Consider the following 16,205-nt stretch of genomic DNA (forward strand, 5'->3'; position numbering starts at 1 on the left):
ATTACAGACGGTGTTAAATGATCAATAAGATAATTGAAACTTGAAAGATTATTCAATTTAAATGCTCCATTATATGTCGTTTTTCTCTCATAACATGCATGTATAGATGTCAATCGACTCAATCATTTAAATCACATTCGTTGTTTTCGGTCATAATATTAAAAATTCAAAAAGTTATTTACATATAAATCTTAAATAATTACATGCAAGGGAGAAAATTCAAGGAAGCACAGCAATCACAGGATGTCATACGTGGTTCATTGTACGTAGATTAAGTTAATGAACCGGAGAAATGAATAGTTGGAAACACTCACAAAATTCATGGCTCGATCTAATTTACAATTTCATGATTTTTCTTTAACTTGAAAAACAATGTCTACTAATGTTGAATTACAAACACTATTTGCGCTGCTCGATATAATCTCCGCACTTCACTGCTCTCACACGACACTAAAACAGCAACATTTCCTATTATTCCTCAACACTAAAATACCAACATTTTTCCATGATTCCTATCTTAATATGTAAGTAAATTTTTATTTTTCGATGAAATTAAAAGAAATTATCTAAAAAATAACAATAAAAATTAAGAGCCAGAACGTGTCGATCACAACTGTAACGGTGCGTTTGGATGAGAAAATTATGAAATCCATAAGAATTTATAAATGATGGAATCTTTAACTTTATTAATCTAAAATTCCATTAATTGCAATTTCTGTTGTTTAGTTGTATCTATTTAAGATTTGAAATGTGTAATAAATTAAGAAAGTTTAAAACAAATAAAAAAATAAAATAGAAAAAAGCCTTGTTTTGGAAATGAAAATTGAATACTGCAAATAAATTCGTAAATGACACCTATTTTGGTGGAAATTGAAGTGGAGAATTTAAATAATGAATTCCTTCGTTTTTTTTCAACAGAGAAATTTAAAATTTTCAATCTGATAATGTCAAACGAGAGAATTAGCTTGTAGGAATTATAAAATCCTCACTTTTAATTAAATTCCATCATTTTTTTCCCTCATCCAAACACACTCTAAAAGAAATTTCGTTGCTAATAATAGGCAAATGCCAAGAGATTTTGGAAACCCCAAAATTACTGTCCGCCAATGATTCCTTACACTGTTTAACCCAAACAAGCGCGTTATCTAATCACAGCCGTGTGTTAAAACGGTAATTACAGACGGTGACAGCCCAGACTTTCATTCAGTGCGACGCGCAGACCACGTTTCCTGCTGTGCTGTCCCAAAAACGACTCACGCTAATCTCGGTAAACGCGGTTGTACCCTATCCCTGCCCACACGTTTACACCGTCAACCAAGCTAAGACCCCAAATTTGTCCTATATATAATCCTCTTCCTCCTGTCTCTCTCTTCCAAAATCAAATCTCAAATCTCTTGTCTTGTTTCTGTTTGAGAGAGAAACAGAGACCCTCAAAACATCACATTTTCATTTCTTCCATCTTCCTCTTCTGTTGGTTATTTCGCAAATCACAATGGCTCGTTCCGCTTTTGTTTTGATCACCATGTTCGCCCTCGTCGCCGCCTCGGCTTTCGCTCAGGCTCCTTCCGCCACTCCTAAAGGTGAGGCTCCCACCGCCCAGCAGACTCAGCCTCCGACCACCCAGACCACTCAGCCTCCGACCCAACAACAGACTCAGCCTCCGACCCAACAACAGACTCAGCCTCCCCAGCAAGCTCAGCCTCCCCAGCAGGCCCAGCCTCCGACTACCCAGCAGACCCAGCCTCCGACCACCCAGGGTCAGGCTCCGACCAACCAAAACCAAGGTCAGGCTCCAACCTCCTCCAAGACTACTCCTTCCTCAGCCCCAACACCCTCGGCCTCCTCCCCCTCCTCATCTTCATCCGACTCTCCCACTTCGTCCCCAACCAGCTCCTCCCCACCGGCTCCACCAGCCGCAACCCCATCATCAACCGACGCCGCCGCCCCATCCGCCTCCCCGACCGGCACCGCTGCTGCACCCGCCTCCGCCGCAACCAGAGTCTACGCCGCCGGATCCGTGGCAGCCGTCGCCGTCGCGGCATGGCTGTTGCACTAGATCTGCTCACTTCCGGATGACGTCACGGCTTGGTTTTTGGCTCACATCAGCAGAGAAGGTTGCGGATCTCCTCGTATTGTTAGGGTTAGGAAAATAATTTATTATTATTATTATTATTGCTATTATATTCGAACGGAATTTATTTTAGCGGATTTTAGAGGATTTATGATTCGGTGATTAGAGATTGATGGACGGTGTTGATTTGGTTGTACGGTGGTTTCTACGGTGAATGATGATGATGATGATGACATTATTTGATTACTATTATTAGTGGCTCTGTTATTAATTATTAATATTACTGCGGATTTTATGCATTGAATTGATTTGTTTAATTTTAATGATGATGATTATTATTTTTTTTTTTTTTGAAAGGTAATGATGATGATTATATTAAGGTTGAGGTGGGTTTTTGTTGGTTTGGATTTGATACCGACAGTGGAGCTGGGAGAGTGATGGGTTTTTAATGATTATTTTATTGGGTTTGAGGATTCAGGTTGGTTTCTTTGTCGTGTGGTGAGGATAAAGAGAGTCGTTTAAAGAGAGAGCGACCTTTCGTCAAAAAAAAAAAAAAGAGAGAGCGACCCATGTGCTTCTTCAAGCTGTAACGGACAGCTTTTCAAAAAGTAGAAAGTGAAAGACTAGGTTCAGCTCCTTTTATCATCTTTTTTCTTTTTTTTTAGAAAGAAAAGCACTGAATATATATATTGAAATTGGCAAAGTACCATTTGCATTGTCTGTGTCTGACACTCTTACCTGTGAGTCTTGATAAAATTTCAGTTCAAGGGGTAAGAGAGGGTTAGAAAGTGTAAGCGTTGCACGAATCGCTTGATAGGTTTCCTGACTTTTGTCTTAGGTGAATATGTTATCATGATTTTGCTTCATTTTAAATCGGAACTTGTAACTTGAATGGTTAAAAGTTTGTTATAGTTTAATTGATTTAAAATGTTAAAATTGGAAAAATAAAATTACTTAGTGTTTTTCTTCAAAATAAATTCGTGAACCTTCAACATGATTTTTGCTTCAATTCAATCCCTCCTCAAAGCCTCGTAATTTGAGTGGTTCAAAGTTCGTACTCAATTATTTCTCTGACTGGGTTATTATAGTTTCAGTGGTTAGGAATGGTCGTTACAAATTTGGAAATTAAAATTTCTTTACTCCCTATATAACCTTTTGGTAAGTTTTTGACCAAATTCTTTGGCTGAAAATTTTTCACCAAATTGTGTAGTGGGGTTTTTTTTTGGTCTGAGTGGAGTGGGTTTGAAGGAAGCAAAATCCTCAAAATTTGTTTGATGGGTAAAAACCGAGGTAAAAGAACAAAGCACGTGAAGCTTCACAAATGGACAAGAACATAGACACAAGATGGGAAAGAGAGAGAGGTCGAGGACATTGAGCTGACAATACAAGCTTTCTTAATTAGGTTTGGGGACCAGGTCGAGGACACGTAATTCTGCTTTAAATCGACACGTATAGTGTACCCAATGTACTATTCTGAGCTAGAATGGACCTTGACGTTTCAGGGATGCAAATGAGAGCATAGTCTGGGCAGACCCAATGCCGGGGGTGCTGTGTGCTCTCGCTTTAGCTTTAGATCAAGTACCTGTTTGTTTTGTTTGTTTGTTTTGTTTGAGAAGAAATGAGAAGTGGAGAATACTTGTATTAGTCAGACTCAATTATAATTATTTAATAAAATATGTATTATAAAAGCTGATGGAGTATGAAAAGAAAAATTACAATTGTTATTACAAGTTTGGATACGCTCGAGTTTCGAATTTGTTTTCTTTCATTTGTAGAACAGAGGTGAGCTCGGTTCAATTAGCTTCCTCGAAAATAATATGATTAAATTCTAAATTTTTTATTTTTAATAATACTCATGATATCATCATAATTACATTTGAAATGCTGCCACACAATTGAGCTGTTCTTCCTCTTGCTTGATCCATCTTGATCTTCAGGAGGTGGTGGAAGTGGTCGTACAATTGCTTGAACAACTGCAATTGTAGGATTCGGTGTGGGGGTCATCCCAATGCTAGAGTGTGCAGTTCCAGCTGGTGTAGAAGTCGGAGTTGAGGAAATCCCCTCCATAACCTGCAAATTAATAGCCATGAAAAAGAATGAAACACAAGTCAGAGTTCCAATTTCAAGAAAATAGTGGAATATATCACACGCAAATAGTCGAACAAATCAACATATGGTACCCATTTTGCAAAACATCAATTTACATCAACAAATGACAAATCATAACCAAAATGATATCGGCATAAACATCAACAAATCAAGAATTAGCAAAACCCACCAAGCAGTTATAAACATCTTGATTCAATTCAAAAAATGAAAAAAAAAACGAAGAACAACAATTATATACTGATATACCAGTGGAAGAGAAGATGCTAAGTGAGAGGAGATGCCGTTTGGGGTTTTGGACTCGGCGGAGTTGGCGCCGTTTATGGATAGTCGAAGGAGAGGAGAGAAAATGCAAAATAGATTGAATGCGGCCAAGTCGAAGAGAGGTTAGTCTCTTAGGGTTTCTGCCAGATCGAGTGCGGCCAAACCTAGGTAAGCTTGGTTTAGGGCCAATCAGAAATTGACAAGTATTAAAATTAAAAAGAAATATAATTAAATTAAATTCGGGTCGGTCGGTTTTAATCCGGTCGATTCGACACTTGGACCCTATTCCGACCCGAAGTGCAACAGTTCGGTTCGGAGTGTGCTCAGAACGACGCCGTTTTAGTTGCGGTGCGGTTACTGCACTGGAATTTGCGGTTCAGTCTGGTCGGTAACCGGATTTCCGGTCCTAGATGCCCAACGCTAGCTATTTTAGTTGATAGTATTAAGTTCTGGAGAGAGGCTGGGCTTCCTTGGCTCCAACTCTTATTCTAGATGATTTGACAAGCAGTTGTACAACTCTTAGGTTGGGCCTCCTTGGCTCCTATTCAAGCAATTGTACAACTCTTACGCTGGGCCTCCTTGGCTCCTGCTCAAGCAGTTGTACAACTATTTGATGATTTGACAAGCAGTTGTACAACTTTTAGGCTGGGCCTCCTTGGCTCATGTTCAAGCAGTTGTACCACCACTTCCACCACCTCCTGAAGATCAAGACAGATCAAGCAAGAGGAAGAACAGCTCAATTGTGTAGCAGCATTTCGAGAAGTTGAAGAATCCGGATGGGAGTTACATGAAGCCAACGCGTTCAAGGTGCAAGTTCTGCCGTCAAACCTACGCAAGCAACTCCAAAAGTAATGGCACAACAGCAATGAGGTCACACGTGCTTTACCAGTGCAGGAAATCACCAATTTATGCCTCGAATAAGAAGCAGAAGTACTTGACCTTTGATTCGGCTGAAAGTGGAGGTAAACTAATCGCTGTTGCTTATGATAAGATGACTTCTAGGCTAGCTTGTGCGAAAATGGTGGTTCGTGATGAACTGCCATTTTCTTTTGCTGAGAATGAAGGGTTTAAAGATTTCATGAAGGTGACTCAGCCTCAATTTAAGCCACCTTCTAAGAGAACAATAGCTAGAGATATTTGGAAGCTTTATGAGGCTGAGAGGGAGAAGATTAGGGGGTTTTTAGCTGTTAATCAGCAAAAGGTTTCACTCACAATGGATACTTGGACAAGTATCTAAAACATTAATTACATGGTGTTGACTGCTCATTTCGTAGATTCTAGTTGGAAGCTGCATAAAAGGATTTTAAACTTTTGTGTGATTCTAAATCACAAGGGTAAAACAATAGGCAAGCTGGTTGAATCTTGTTTGATTAAGTGGGGGATTGATAAGGTTTTTACGATAGTTGTCGATAATGCAAGTCCAAATCAAGTGGCGTTAGATTACATGAAGGAGAAGATAGGAAATTGGGATCAATTGGTGTTGGGAGGATCGTTTCTGCATTTGCGTTGCTGCTACCATATTCTGAACCTCATTGCGAGGGATGGAATGGAGGAGCTAGACCCCTCGATTGATGGCATACGAAATTGTGTGAAGTATATTAGTCTTCGCCAACAAGGCTTGAGAAGTTTTGGAAGTGTGCAGCTCAAGAAAAGATTGAGTACAAGGGAGGAATTTTTCCTTTGGGTGTGTGCACAAGATGGAATTCAACATACTTTATGTTGGATATTGCTGTGAAGTACAAGAAGGCATTTGCTAGGCTTAAGGATGAAGATTACCAGTTTGAGTGGTATTTCCAGGAGATAGTGGGTGGAAACAAGAGGGAACGGCCTCCTAGAGCTGTCGATTGGGATAAGGCAGCAAGGTTTGTTAAGTTTCTGAATTTTTTTTATGAAGCCACCTTGAAATTTAGTGACACTAAGCATGTAACCGCCAATGAACCTCTCCTTTGGATGTGCACTATTATTGGTGAGCTAGAGAAATGCATTTGTAGCGATGATCCTCTTCTTGTTAGCATTCGCACTTCGATGAAAAGGAAGTTCGACAAGTATTGGCTGCAGCTTGAAGGTTTAAACAAGATTCTGCTAATTGCCGTAGTTCTTGATCCAAGATACAAATTGTTGTATCTTGAGTTCTTCTTCCCAAAGCTGCAATCCAATGAAGGATTAGTTACATTGATGATTCAGGAAGTGAAGAATACATTGAGCAAGCTCTTTGATGAATATGCAGGTAACAACTTAACTTTGTTGTTCTTTTTTTTTTTTTTTTTTTTTTTTTTTTTTTTTTTTTCAGTTCATTTAAAATTGTTTTTTGAATTGCTGGTACACTAATTCCACTATTTTTGTATGCTGTGCAGATTCTGATCCAGAGACTTCAGTAGCTTCAAGAAGTGTCACTTTGCCATGGATTGAGTCTGCATTCGTGCAAGTTGATGAGGATAGCCATGTTGTAAACCTTCATCAGTTCAAGTTGTTGAGGCAGGAGAATGATGTAGTCGTGATCAAGAATGAGATTGACAAATATATTCTAGAGGCTGCCGAAGACCTTTCCAACGAAAAATTTGATCTCTTGAATTGGTGGAATGAGAATGCTGCAAGGTTTCCTATTCTTTCGAAGATTGCCAAAGATGTCTTTGCAGTGCCTAAAGATGGCTTCTGAAGCTGCATTTAGCCTAGGAAAGAGAGTGGTGGACCCTTTTTGAGCTTTACTCACCCCTAAGATTGTTGAGGCATTGGTTTGCTTGAGTGATTGGCTGATAGGATCTAGATTCAATGCATACAAAGAACCAACTAAAGATGAGCTGCAGCTGTATGAGGAGTTGGAAAAACTTGAACTTGGTAATGGACTTTTCTATTTTCAACTTGTACATAACTTTACTGTTTTAGACTTTAGCGTTTTGAATCAGTTTAATGACTTTGAATCTGTTTTATGTGTGCTCTAGGGTTCATTTTATGGGACTGTTTTGAATCTGTTTGTAAAGCTTTAGGCTTTAAGCTTTTGAATATGTTTGATCACTTAAATATCTTAATCTGTTTTGGGACTTTGGTGACTAGATGGAGGGGCTAATGTTAGTGACTCGGAGGAATGAAAGCTCAAAGGGTGAAGTAGATGGACTCGGGCTGCTGTTGTTTGGACCTACCGCAGCAGTGCAGCTTGCTTGTTCCTTGTGTTTTTTTTTTTATAGATTTGTTGGTCTATTGAACTCGATCATCTTCTTGTGTTTAATTTGGTTTCATTTGAGACTTTGGGAATGGTATTGTAATATATTTCAGACCTTGGATTTCAGTCATTTCAATTTGATACTTTGGCATATTGCATTTGATCATTTGACTTTTGAAGTTCAACCAAATTTGGCAGATTGCATTTTGGCATTTTGAACATTTGTGAGTTTGCCTTTTTGGATTGCATTTTGGCATTTCAATTTGGTACTTGGATTAATGGATTTCAGTCATACAGGTTCAAAGTCATACATACTTAGTTTTTTTTTTTCCACCCATTTTTACAATTTGGTGCAGACCGACACCGAACTAGAAAAACGGTTGCATTGAAAATGCGGCCCAAAAGCTTTAGAAAGCGGTTGCGGTTGGGAAAAAGACCCAACTGAAAAAAAAGGAGTGGGTTGCGGTTTCAGGCCCAAACCGTCCCGATCTGAACCGAGCCCAGCCCTAGAAATAACCTATCTAGATAAAGCATGGGCCACTTTATTACAACTGCGATGTACCTTAGTCTCATGGGACTACCTCAATCTCAGTTCTCAGCTTCCTGGCTTCCTCAAAGATCTGACCTTCCATACTAAAATCTGCACCCTCATTCAAAGCATGAATCACATTGATTGGGTCACTTTCAAGTTTCAACCACAACCCTTTGAAAACCTTCCTGTTTGCGCAATCTGAGCCCATGAAGGATTGCTAGAGCTTCTATAGCAAAAACCGAAGGTGTCCCCGCAAGAGGTAGCACCAATGCACATTTCAGACTGCCTTCAGAGTTCCGCACCACTGCTCCTTTATCTCGTCTACAAAAGACTACCATAAAAGTATATATAAAATGGAATGCACCTTTGCCACCCCTCCGTTTTCGCCTAAGCTGATTCCGCGGGTGCCTAATATGGAAGCATTTGTTGCACCCTTTTGCAATCATCCTCATAGATGAGTCTCTTGGGTAAAGACCTGACTTGTAATGGTCGTTGTTCATTTTTATGTGGGATCAGCTCATAATCATACCCTTGGATACTGTAGGGGCTTCTTCGTTTTCGTGATCTAGCTAGGTTTTGGGTTGCTGGGCCTTTTTAGTTTTTTTTGTTTGCTTGTTTCGGTTTTCTATTGAAAGAACTTCTTCCCAGCTAGTTGGTCTTTCCAGACTTTCCTTCTTCTGCTTTTCTAGTCTTGCTTTTCTGGACTATTTACTCCATGCTCTGAGGTCTTACTAGGCTTTGCATAAATGTCATTTTTTGATAAAATCTGATTTCCAAACCAATTGAAGCCGACTTATTATTGCCTTTAAAAAACCGAGTTAGGGGTATACTTTAGAGCATTGTAGAATTTCTCTTAATTCAGAGTAAAAAATAGTCTTGTATAAGTTGTATATAGTTAATTTATAGCTTAGTTGAAACACGATCTAGTGAGTTGGCCGTGAGACTTGACCTTACCAGTTGGGGGAAAAGCTACGATTGAACCCAAGTTCACTGGGTGCCTAGGAGGGGGATGCAAATTGGAAGAGTTAGCTTACGGGGATAAATTTAGAACCTTTCAAACGCCAAGAAGATATGAATCTCGATCATGTCCCATAAATATTAGGTCCAACATTGTTACATCTGAAACCTACTCATACATCTGATTCAATGGAATTTAAACAAACTCAGAAAGTAATGCAAATTAAACAAAGAAGAAATTACAAAGCACTGCCTCTGTCCTGGCAAAGACTACTAAGCCTCCACTACCAAACTTATGAAAGCACCAACACACTCAAAACAACCCCAGCAATAGTCATCAAAGCCATAATAGGAGAGCTAGAGAGACTAGTTCCTAGACCAGTGGATGTGGCTGTGGGTGTGGTCACTGCCGGAGTGTCAACCGTGGTGTTGCTACCGTCTGTGGAAGGCGGCGTTGATGCACCATTGCCAGCTGGCGCATCGGTGGGTGATCCTGATCCAACGGTCACAGAGAGCTTCATGCCCATCCCACAATGCCCAACAACGCCACAAATGAAGTAATGAGTTCCAGCAGTCTTGAGAGGAATGGTGGTGGCACCGCTGCTGTCACTAGTGATTGAGTTGCCTGTTGTGCAAGACTTGTAGTCACTACCACTCACTTCATCCACTGTGTGCCCACTTCCATAGTTGAACGCTGCCATGTAGAAACTCAATTAGGGGGACACTAACATAAATTTGATTTTAATCAAAGTACGTAGTTACTCATTAGCGGTCTATAACACATGTTTGATGAAATGTCTCATAAAAACCTTTTATAATTAAGCTAACAATAATATATTGAATTCCGGTTCTGCTACTTATATTAGTGGCTTATTTCAATAGATGAACTATATAACATGTCAGATGACAAGAGAACATCTCCAAACTAGCATTGAATCTAAAGTAATAGAGCAAGATCATAACAATTAGATAGAAAGGACTCAGTTTACCTAGGTTATCGCCGACTGCGAAGGTCTTGTCACTAGTCCAAGTGGTGTAATCAACACCAGTAGCCCAGCCAGAGGTGTCTCCAACAGTGTAGTCTTTGGCCAAGCTTGGCATCATGACCATGCCAAAAACAAGGACTAAACCCACAATTCTGGCTCCTATGCATGCCATTTTGAGCTTCTAGCTATGAGAGACTTTAGAGAGAGTAAAATAGTGAAGAACTAGAAGCCCTTTTTGTGATAATAATTCTAGAGGAGAGGAATATCCCTTATATAATGGTGTAAAGCGGTTGGAGTAAGTAAGGTTTGGTCCACTTTGTTCCATTTCAATGCAAAAATTCTGTAAGCAACTCATTGCATGCAGATGGCTTGGGTTAGACTTCATACCTAATGCTTCTGATAATGTCTCCTTTTTTTCATTTCCTTGTTAATTATTTAACTACTACTTAGCTTCACAAATAAGAAATTTGATAAATATAATGAAAGTAGTTTGCTCTCTTTCAAACCAATTCATTAGTTTAAGTGGACCATACTATAGACAGGTGTTTAGAAAGAGACCGTCAAATTAAAGAATGCTTAAATATGTGGTTTCAATAGTAGACCTTTAATTAATCATTCAAAAAAATAATAGACCTTTAATCTTTCTAATGATGAATTGGGAATGAAGAAAAGAAAAAAAAAATGCTCATAAGAGAGTTTGGGTCCAGATCATAAACTAATTACTTTTCAGTTAGCATGCTCTTGTTACATGTAATTATTGTTGTAAGTTAAGTCTCAACTATGTTGAAACTTTTTCTTAGATTAATGCCAAAGGGAATCCTAAGTAAAGATCATCATCATATTTAGATCCACAATGTTGGAAACAAAATCTATACAAATTGGAGGAGAATCACATCAGAAGCAGGTAAAGAATTATCACTTGAAGAAAATTTTTCTCCATACCGAACCTTAGATAGCCAAAAAGTAAAAAAATAATATGTAGAAAGGCGGATAACATGGCTATTCGAGATGTGTTTTCTATTCAAACTCTCTAAATTGGTAGGGCGAAAGAAATAGAGAGAGATCATTGGAGATGTTACTAGAAATGACTGTGTATACCTATGTATTATGGTACGTTTATTTGTCTTGATTGGTTAAAAGTGGAATTGGAGATGGGAAGTCACATTCAGTGAGTAAAACTGTTCACCAAACAAGGGAATCCAAGTCGTCATGGCCATGAGTTTCTGTTTGTATTTTAAAAAACATGTCATGTGGGTCTCAAGTCTCAACGCCTGCCGAACCTTTTCAAAGGTTTGATGACTTTGTGTTTGGTAAAGGGCTGTTGGGGTCAGCTCACCCTTGAAAGGCAGACCTTTTGATCTGGTAATCTCCATTATTCAACCAAAAGTTTTCCAATTTATAATTGATCAAGGACTTGAACCCTGAACTCCCAAAATGCTTACCTAAAATTAGTGACATTGAGAACTTTCAAAATAATGTTTCAGATTCGATTTTTCACGGTTGCAGCCATTCTAGGAACCTTTTCATACATGTCATTTTCCGATAATCGCACACACACAAAGTTAACCCTAAGACCTTGTAAGCAAAAAGTAACTTTCAGAACCCCAAAAACTTCAAACCTCTCTGTTCTGGAAAATGGTTGGACACGTACTTTGTGAAGCCAATTTCCTATGCACACCACATAATTTATAGGACAGAATCAAAACCAAAACGATTCCTGAATATCTCCATAGCCATAATGCAAACCTACCTCTTAGAGTCTTAGGTCACATGTCAACATCAAAAGCATTTTAGTTGTGCTGACTTATGCTCCAGTAAATCTTTCTGGGTTTTCAGATACAGGGCACTTTAAGGTCATTCTCAATTAATGTAGACCAAAATTACATTGTTCTTTCTCATAGAGCAGAGGATTTATTTATTTTGGGTTGTTGAGTTGTTGAATGTTGGTAATCCACACAATCTAAAAGATGCAGAAACTTGACTCTGGTACATTGAATACATAAGAAATAAACTTCTAGCTAACACTCGAATCGTTAGGTGGAAACTGAAAAGATACATATGATGACATGAGATATCATCATTTCGTTTGAAATAATGTTTGATACTTATATTACAAATATCCTCTGGTAACTTTGTTTTCTCTTTTCTTCATCCCTCAAAGTGCTATTCTGCCTTTCCAGTATATGCAGCTCAATTTATCAAAATTGTGGTTACCACTTAAAGGTCATCATTCCTACATGACAAGCAATATCACCCTGGTTCACAAGCAACCTTGCATAAGCACCAAAGTAATGGAAGCCCCCTGAAATTTGCATTAGAGAACAAGAAGTGAGTATTACACTTAACTAGGCATCAAAAGGTCCAAGTGAGCATACACAAATGTTCAGTATGGTCTTTCCGAGCATAAAGAATTACCTATATAAATGCTTGATTTAGCAAACAGGTGCTTGCATATATCATGCCTTGTAAGTAAACAAATAAGGTATTTCTACAAGTTATAAAGAATTACCTATATAAATGCTTGATTTAGCAAACAGGTGCTTGCATATATCATGCCTTGTAAGACAAATAAGGTATTTCTACAAAGTTCTGAAATTTATTGTTCACCCTTCTTTTCTCAGGCTCGTTTATAATTAGTTAAACAAGAAAAACAACCTGGTAAACCCATGTCAAACCAAGTGGCTAACACAAGAAAGGACTTACCAGAATGCATTGTAAGAAAAAATATTTGAAAAGGTGAAGAAAGATTTAGTGTATGAGATTTGTTTTTCTGAGTTCTGACATCTACTGCAGAATAATAGAGGAAAATGCAGGACAGAAAACTTTCAACTATGCTAGCAAGCAAAATTCCTCCAGACCCCTAAACCCAAAATTCCTCCAGACCCCTAGTTCTTGACTGTACTATTTTAAACCATTAACCAGGGCCATCATCACATGGCTTTCCTGTTGGAATGGTTTATAGTTTGGAACTCAAAGCGGAGAAAGATTCTAACATGATAGGCTTAATAATGCATGGATTGGCATAAATGAGAGAAAAATGAGAGGTAGGCTATGAATAGAAATCACTGCCAGTCACCATTAGGAAAGGTTTTCAATACAATCTTTGTTCTTTGTTCTTTTTCTTTTTCTTTTTCTTTTGGGATATCACTATATCAGTCAACCATTTCTTGTTCTATCTGCACAGCAATCTGCATTTATGGAACTACTGGTTTACATATTCATTTTTCAGTCAATTGACAATGCATATCTAAATCCAAGGTAGTTTAAGTAATCCAGCAGTTACTGCATAAATTAGGAACTTTAGTACAATGTGTATTCTTGCAACCGAAAAAATTGAAAATTAAAAAAATAGGAACACTCCATTTCAACCAAAGAACTAGCATTAGTGAATATTGATTAAAAAAAGTATATTGCAAAGCTAAAACTGGCACAAACCATAACTAGCTACATCATTTTCACACCAGCAGGACACAATTCAAAGAGAGGATAATACCTTAAAAAACACGATGTGAAGAAAATGCAGATGCTCCATTCCCCCAAAGTTCACTTCTTATCACTGTCATCTGCTATCACTTGCTCCGAAGTAGAACTCAGTTCAGTAGCATTATCACCTGACTCTGAACTCTCTACTGCTGGTTCTTTAACTGTTGGTACTTTAACAAATTGTTTACTACGTGCCACACGAATTTTTCTTCCCATAAACAACTGCAAAACAAAAACTTTTGAGTGATTTCTTTCCTTCACAATAGCCATCCACAGATCCAAAAGGCAGTGCAATTGAGAATTCTAAAAATTTATAAGGTATTCCCTGATTAAAAAAACAGAAATTCAAATGATTCAGCACATTTTTTGAGCAGAAAAATTACCTTCCCGTGGAAAGTAGCAAGGGCAGCCTCAGCCTCTTTCTTGGACTTGAAGCTCACAAATGCATATCCAGCGGACCTTCTAGGATTACCTTCGAATACCACCTCTGCGTTAACAATATCAGTACCCTCTGAAGTAAAAAACTCCCTGAGATCTTTAGCCCTTACTTCGTATGACAAATTTTCCACATACAAATTAAATGTTATGTCCTTAGATGGCATAGGAGGGGGAATCTTCTTCTTTTTTGGCTTGGCATAAGCCATCCTTATTATACGACCGTCCATTTCCTATAACACATTCCACAAAAAGGAGAATCTTTTACTAAACAATATGGCAAAGAAGCAAGATAACAAATCATATACTTGGTTACTCAAGATATGGTGGAAAAATATTAGATTCCCTTGTAAAACGTCTTTTTCTTTAGCTAGCATATTTCATATACACAAGAGCCAACACAAATAACCTCTAAGAGATTCCGATAACACCTCCTGAAACTTTTACCCATGTTTCACATTGATTCTTAAACTTAAAACTGAGACACTTAACCCACAAAAAGTTATCACTACAGTGATTAGTTGGCATTTCAGTAACTTGTATACTTTCCTCTAGCAAAAAATTATAAACTAAATTGCTTTCCCAGTTAGCGTAGTCTTCTTCCTCACTGACTAATTCGAAGGTAATGCAAATTCTACAAGTATCATAGAAGATAAGAGAACCCATTATGCTTACAGTCGATTCGAGACCATTGAGAGCCACACGAGCCTCCTCTGGTGAAGCCATAGTCACAAACGCCAATCCCCTGTTTCTGGTCTTGTTATACATAGCAAGCTTAACCAACACAATCACAAAAACACCAATCAGTAAAGCAAAAAAAGACCAAAACTTGACCAAAACCCATCACAGAAAAACCACCAAACACTCATATTCAATAGCTTAGAGACTGTAAAAACCTCAACGTCGACGACGGTGCCGTACTTCTCGAACATGGTCCTAATGTCTTCAGGGGTACAAGTCCAAGGCACATTCTGGGCAAGCAATCTTGTGTCAGAGAACACTTCAGTTTCTGGCTCCACAAGAAGTGGGTTTTCTCCAATGGCTTCTTCCTGGGCTGTGGAGGAGAATTGGAGCACGAAAGATTCAAGCTTTTTGGTCCTGATTGAAGAGGTGGGAGCGTGGTGGGTGTGAGATAAGGAAAGAGAGAGTGAGAAAAGAGGCCCGGAAACAGAGAGAGTTGTGGGTTTGTGTTTGGGGAGGTGGTGTGGGTTTTGCAGACAAGGTAGAGGTGCTAGAGGTTGATGAAGCAAAGCCATAGCTCTGGCTCTGTGTCTGCGTGAGTGTCTTCAAAGCTTGAAGAGAAGTGTGTGCTCTTTTGGGATAGTGAGGAGTTTGGATAAGGCAGAGAAAGGAAACGGTGTCGTTTGAGGTTTCAAACGGTGGTAAAACAAGTTTTAAATTTCTTTGGTCCCTCTGATTTGACCATATTGTGGATTTGGTCCCTGTGTTGAGAGATGGGTAATTTTGCTACATTTCTGTAGCAATGTGCAATCCTCTCTGTTTATATATGGGTAGGAAAAACTCTCAGGAGTACAAACAAAGTAACAAACCATCTCTTACCTCTACATTGTTATAATTTATTTGTTACTGTTTGCTTCTACTGAATAACACAGAAATTTCGACATTTAATGATGAATAAGTGTGACGTTCTAAAAGAATTTTTATCATAAGGTTCTCAAGTGAAGTTTCTCGATCAGAAACAATGTTGTCTGCACTATTATGAAAATCAATTTTCACCTTTTTCCCTATGTAAAACATCTTATTTCTCGGATCTTGGGTCTTTCCACCTTGTTTTCCATGCTCAGCCGCATTGGAAATGGGAACTGCATCATTCTTCGATGACTGAAAATTAAGTAGAAAGAGATGTAGATGCTCTGTGGCTTTGTTGTCTTTCAATTTCTTTGGAATCTGTCCAAACTGAAAGAGAGCAATTTTCTGTTGGGATGTAATGATCAAGAAAAGGAAGAGGTATTGGTTTCGAGTAGCTCATGATTGAAGATAAACAAGGGGAAGCATGAACGCCAAATTTTTTATGTTGATCAAATCATATGTGAGGCAGTTAAGAGGTACAATTATGTGTCGCAGATTCTCTTACGGGGGTTAAAGCCTTGGCAAAAACATGAACACTAAATCAAACTCTTTGACTCTAAGCTGAAAGAAATATCAGTTCACTTCTGGCCAATTCAAGATCATAATTTGCAACTAATGAAATCC

The 16,205-nt window shown here is 38.5% G+C and overlaps 3 protein-coding genes across 3 annotated transcripts; 1 reads left to right on the plus strand and 2 right to left on the minus strand.

Moving 5' to 3' along the window:
- The first annotated feature begins 1,492 nt into the window (after positions 1 to 1,492).
- On the plus strand, positions 1,493 to 2,056 carry LOC133744231 (glutenin, low molecular weight subunit-like). Its single transcript, XM_062172371.1, has one exon. The coding sequence runs from the start codon at positions 1,493 to 1,495 to the stop codon at positions 2,054 to 2,056; it is 564 nt and encodes a 187-aa protein (XP_062028355.1).
- Positions 2,057 to 9,198: 7,142 nt separating this feature from the next.
- On the minus strand, positions 9,199 to 10,322 carry LOC133744029 (blue copper protein-like). The gene is made up of 2 exons (XM_062172140.1): positions 10,077 to 10,322; positions 9,199 to 9,781 (listed from the first exon to the last, which is right to left on the minus strand). The coding sequence occupies exons 1-2, from the start codon at positions 10,243 to 10,245 to the stop codon at positions 9,381 to 9,383; spliced, it is 570 nt and encodes a 189-aa protein (XP_062028124.1). The 5' UTR covers positions 10,246 to 10,322; the 3' UTR covers positions 9,199 to 9,380.
- Positions 10,323 to 12,041: 1,719 nt separating this feature from the next.
- On the minus strand, positions 12,042 to 15,327 carry LOC133707037 (28 kDa ribonucleoprotein, chloroplastic). The gene is made up of 5 exons (XM_062132580.1): positions 14,888 to 15,327; positions 14,667 to 14,765; positions 13,940 to 14,224; positions 13,567 to 13,778; positions 12,042 to 12,375 (listed from the first exon to the last, which is right to left on the minus strand). Exons 1-4 carry the CDS (start codon positions 15,245 to 15,247, stop codon positions 13,617 to 13,619), a joined length of 906 nt encoding a protein of 301 aa, XP_061988564.1. The 5' UTR covers positions 15,248 to 15,327; the 3' UTR covers positions 12,042 to 12,375; positions 13,567 to 13,616.
- Positions 15,328 to 16,205: the final 878 nt, after the last annotated feature.

The sequence above is a fragment of the Rosa rugosa genome, chromosome 4, assembly GCF_958449725.1.
Source record: "Rosa rugosa chromosome 4, drRosRugo1.1, whole genome shotgun sequence".
Lineage (NCBI taxonomy): Eukaryota > Viridiplantae > Streptophyta > Magnoliopsida > Rosales > Rosaceae > Rosa > Rosa rugosa.

What these genes read in the sequence shown, in the direction of transcription:
- LOC133744029 (XM_062172140.1), bottom strand. Translation starts at nt 10,245, where the DNA reads ATGGCATGCATAGGAGCCAGAATTGTGGGTTTAGTCCTTGTTTTTGGC. An exon ending in CGCAGTCGGCGATAACCTAG is followed by an intron (nt 9,782 to 10,076) that starts GTAAACTGAGTC and finishes TCTACATGGCAG; the next exon opens with CGTTCAACTATGGAAGTGGG.
- LOC133707037 (XM_062132580.1), bottom strand. Translation starts at nt 15,247, where the DNA reads ATGGCTTTGCTTCATCAACCTCTAGCACCTCTACCTTGTCTGCAAAAC. An exon ending in GCACCGTCGTCGACGTTGAG is followed by an intron (nt 14,766 to 14,887) that starts GTTTTTACAGTC and finishes GTGTTGGTTAAG; the next exon opens with CTTGCTATGTATAACAAGAC. An exon ending in TTGCTACTTTCCACGGGAAG is followed by an intron (nt 13,779 to 13,939) that starts GTAATTTTTCTG and finishes TTTGTTTTGCAG; the next exon opens with TTGTTTATGGGAAGAAAAAT.
- LOC133744231 (XM_062172371.1), top strand. Translation starts at nt 1,493, where the DNA reads ATGGCTCGTTCCGCTTTTGTTTTGATCACCATGTTCGCCCTCGTCGCC.